The following is a 3,346-nucleotide window of genomic DNA, read 5'->3' on the forward strand; positions in this document are numbered from 1 at the left end:
TTTGAAAATAAAATTAACTTTGTTTCATAACCTAGGCTTATTAATTTTTATTAGTTAATAAGTTGAGCTGAATATTTTAAGCTAATTGTACAATTAATATATATATATTTAAATGAACTTTTTTTTCATTTATTTATATATTATAATCCTTAATTATTCGTTAATGTACAAGTTCACACAGGTCAACAAATCAATATATATATATAGAGAGAGAGAGGTCAACAAATCAATATATATATATATAGAGAGAGAGAACCTTAGTAATATCAAGGGTGCAAAATGTCCTAAGTGAAAATAAAATGTCAATAATGACAACAAATTATTACTCATTTCATGTGTAAAATGACGTATCTAATAACTGCATATTTGAATTTTTGTAAAAGATTAGTCAATTGGTGGTGCAAAATACCCAAATTGGTGAAGGAAGTAGGTAATTGCGAAAAATTAATATTCAATTATATATGACTAAAAAATTAAATTGAATACCCATAATTCTTACTAAAATTTTATATTCAATGTGATAATCTTGTTCATGATCAAAATGAAAAATAATCCTAATCTTATTCTTGGGTACAAAGCAGCATTGATTTCTGCAATCTGACATGGCTTGGTTTTTTAACTGCAAAAGCCAATTAAGTACTGTTATTCCCTCAAATGTAAGGCTTGTAAATAGGATGTTTCATTTTCATTATTAAAGATCAATCATATCATTGCAATTTTCTATATTAAAATCTATCATTTCTCTAAAAAAATGCAACAAAAGTGAGAAAAAGAAACATAATATCAATTATAGTGAGCATTCAAATCAATCTGAAAAGATTGTGGGTTCAGATTTTATTAATACATTGAACTTTTTAAAGTGTGGTGTCAATGAACCCATTTATAAAGAAATTAGTACACTATAAAGGAAAAACTGACCTCAAACCTATTGATCCTTCTTAAATTTGGATACAGAAGAAGCTGAAGATGTAATATTGTCATTTGTTCTTATGATGAAAAGAAGTGTTTCCACAAGCATTCCACCAACCAATCCAAGGATTCCCCCAGCTGTGTTCTGAAAAGAAAATAAATATCCAAATTAAACGTTTGATGATTATTTCGATTTAAACTGTTTTCAAAAAGGGTAATCATCTGTATCGCTTCATATGAATGGAGAAGAAGATGTTTCAAATGGAAATCTAGAGATGTTTTACCATAACAGGATTATGGCTAAACAATGCTCGGAACGCTGCATAACCAACCAAATAGCCTGTGAACATTACTACAAGAACATGAAGTCCTGCAAGAAGAATCAACTCAGTTAAGACTCAAAGCTCATATCATGTTGCTACTTCTAGTGAACAAATTTCTCTTCTTTTATTTAAGCGTCAACTCTTAATATAAGGAAATGCGTGAACACGAATTGCGTTTCACAGATTACAAGCAAAAGAAACAAGGGATAAAATCAACAACATATAACATAAATGTAATAAGTTTTTTTTTTCTTCTTACACCAGGATCTATTTCCTAAAGGAGAGACTAACATCTCAACACTCTCATGACATTTTCTACTTGTGCTAACAAAGGTGAAGTTGAGAATTTTTTCAATATATTAAAAGCCCACTAATATAATCATATTCATTAAGAGTAGATCTTGAGATATCATAAACATGTTCTCTTTTTACTTCCATCTATAATTTCATTCAAATCCTTCAGCCTTGGTTTCTAGCCATTGGATCATTTATCTATTCAGTTGTTGGAAGAGCTATTAGGGCTTGTGATTTTATCTACATAAAACAATTCCAGATGCATGAGTCAGCTTTACAATGTTGAATGAAATTTTATTAGTTTCTTGGATTTTAGTTTTTCAGGGTGTTCGGATAAGCTTCCATGCACCTCAACAAATCAATAGGAAGATAGACCAATAGATACAGGAAGATTTCTAAAATTTGTGCTTGAATTATACTGCAACTACATAACACCATTGCAGAATCTCCTTACCCAATATCTTGTTACAAAATTAAAGACATAGAATTAATCAGTTAGTAGTAATAATAGTGACATAGAATGCCTTTGAAGCAACAGTCATTCCAATTCAAGCACACATCTATATGACTAGTCTTTTCGATCTATTTCTTGTTCAAACAACATGATACCCATCATAAAGCCTATTTGAGAAGTAGTATTTATCACCCATCTTTGTCACAATCACAATCCCATTAGAAAATCAACAAGATTATAATTCAAATCTGTTCATAGAAAACAATTCCTTTAAAAGTGGACCAAAATATCTTCTATGTGGGCAGGGCTTAAACGATGATCGGAAAATCATGATCAAGATTATAAAGTGTTTGTTGGCTTCATTTGTATTATTTTTTTCTTGATCCTGGATCATGTTCAAGATTATTTTATATATAGTTGTGATTTTTGACAAATATGACAAATGTAAATTTATCCAAATCCTAACCCAGATGAAAAAGTTAAGCACAAGTTCCTGATTCATTGCATTTCTCATTACATGCTCAAATCTGTGGATAAAAGACTTACCAAATCCCAGTTGATCTTTATAGGAAGAAAATGGCTCATTAGTGCTTTTCTTCGGGGCAATATCCTTAACAAGCTCTGCATACTCTCTCCTCTCAGCCACATCAGTTAGCTTCTTTAGTCTTGCCTTGAGTTCCTCACTCTACATACAGACCAACAAAAAAAAATCAAAATTTAAAGTTAAAATTAGGTTTACTATCTAGATCAGCGTATAAGGATACGTAACAATTAGGTCTAACCTTCTCCCTTGGTTTGGGGCTGTTGAGAAGAAATGTTGAACCTGAGAGAAGCAGAGCAAGGTCGGGTCGAGTAGAGGGGTTGGATAAAAGCCAGATTGAGCGAAGAGACTTGTAAGGTATGGAAAGATGAAGAGAGGAAGTGGAGGCTATTTGACGGATGTCGTGATGGAAGGTTGGATCGACGGCGGCAGATATGAGAAAAGCGTGGATCGCATCTGTTTTAGATATGATGAGCCCTCCTTCGGTTGGCTGGACGGAACAAGTATCTCCGTCTCCGGCCATTGTCAAGGCGGTGGTGCGATCGACAGTTATTTCAGGGCTGTAAACTTACAATCAAAGACGAGACCACGAAGACTACTGATAATCATTATCCAATTTATTATTTTATTAGAGTATTTACTATATATATATATATTTTTTTTTTAAAAATCTCAAATATTCGTTAGAGAAATGATTTGGATAACGAACTTATAATGAAAACAATGTCACAACTTATAACGAAAACAATGTCACAAATTTAACATAGAACATATGTGAATGAGTGAAAAAAATTGGAAAAATGGTAATGTTCAGAAGATTTTTGT

At 31.6% G+C, this 3,346-nt stretch overlaps 1 protein-coding gene across 1 annotated transcript; it reads right to left on the bottom strand.

The window, feature by feature from the left end:
* Positions 1 to 763: 763 nt before the first annotated feature.
* On the bottom strand, positions 764 to 3,119 carry LOC124910290. The gene is made up of 4 exons (XM_047450917.1): positions 2,763 to 3,119; positions 2,527 to 2,665; positions 1,194 to 1,279; positions 764 to 1,054 (listed from the first exon to the last, which is right to left on the bottom strand). Exons 1-4 carry the CDS (start codon positions 3,042 to 3,044, stop codon positions 926 to 928), a joined length of 636 nt encoding a protein of 211 aa, XP_047306873.1. The 5' UTR covers positions 3,045 to 3,119; the 3' UTR covers positions 764 to 925.
* Positions 3,120 to 3,346: the final 227 nt, after the last annotated feature.

This window comes from Impatiens glandulifera, chromosome 7 (assembly GCF_907164915.1).
Source record: "Impatiens glandulifera chromosome 7, dImpGla2.1, whole genome shotgun sequence".
Taxonomy (NCBI): domain Eukaryota; kingdom Viridiplantae; phylum Streptophyta; class Magnoliopsida; order Ericales; family Balsaminaceae; genus Impatiens; species Impatiens glandulifera.

Coding starts and splice junctions, on each gene's coding strand:
- LOC124910290 (XM_047450917.1), bottom strand. CDS start 3,044: ATGGCCGGAGACGGAGATACTTGTTCCGTCCAGCCAACCGAAGGAGGG. Junction 2,666..2,762: donor GCCCCAAACCAAGGGAGAAG/GTTAGACCTAAT, acceptor GTCTGTATGTAG/AGTGAGGAACTCAAGGCAAG. Junction 1,280..2,526: donor TAAAGATCAACTGGGATTTG/GTAAGTCTTTTA, acceptor TTCTTCTTGCAG/GACTTCATGTTCTTGTAGTA.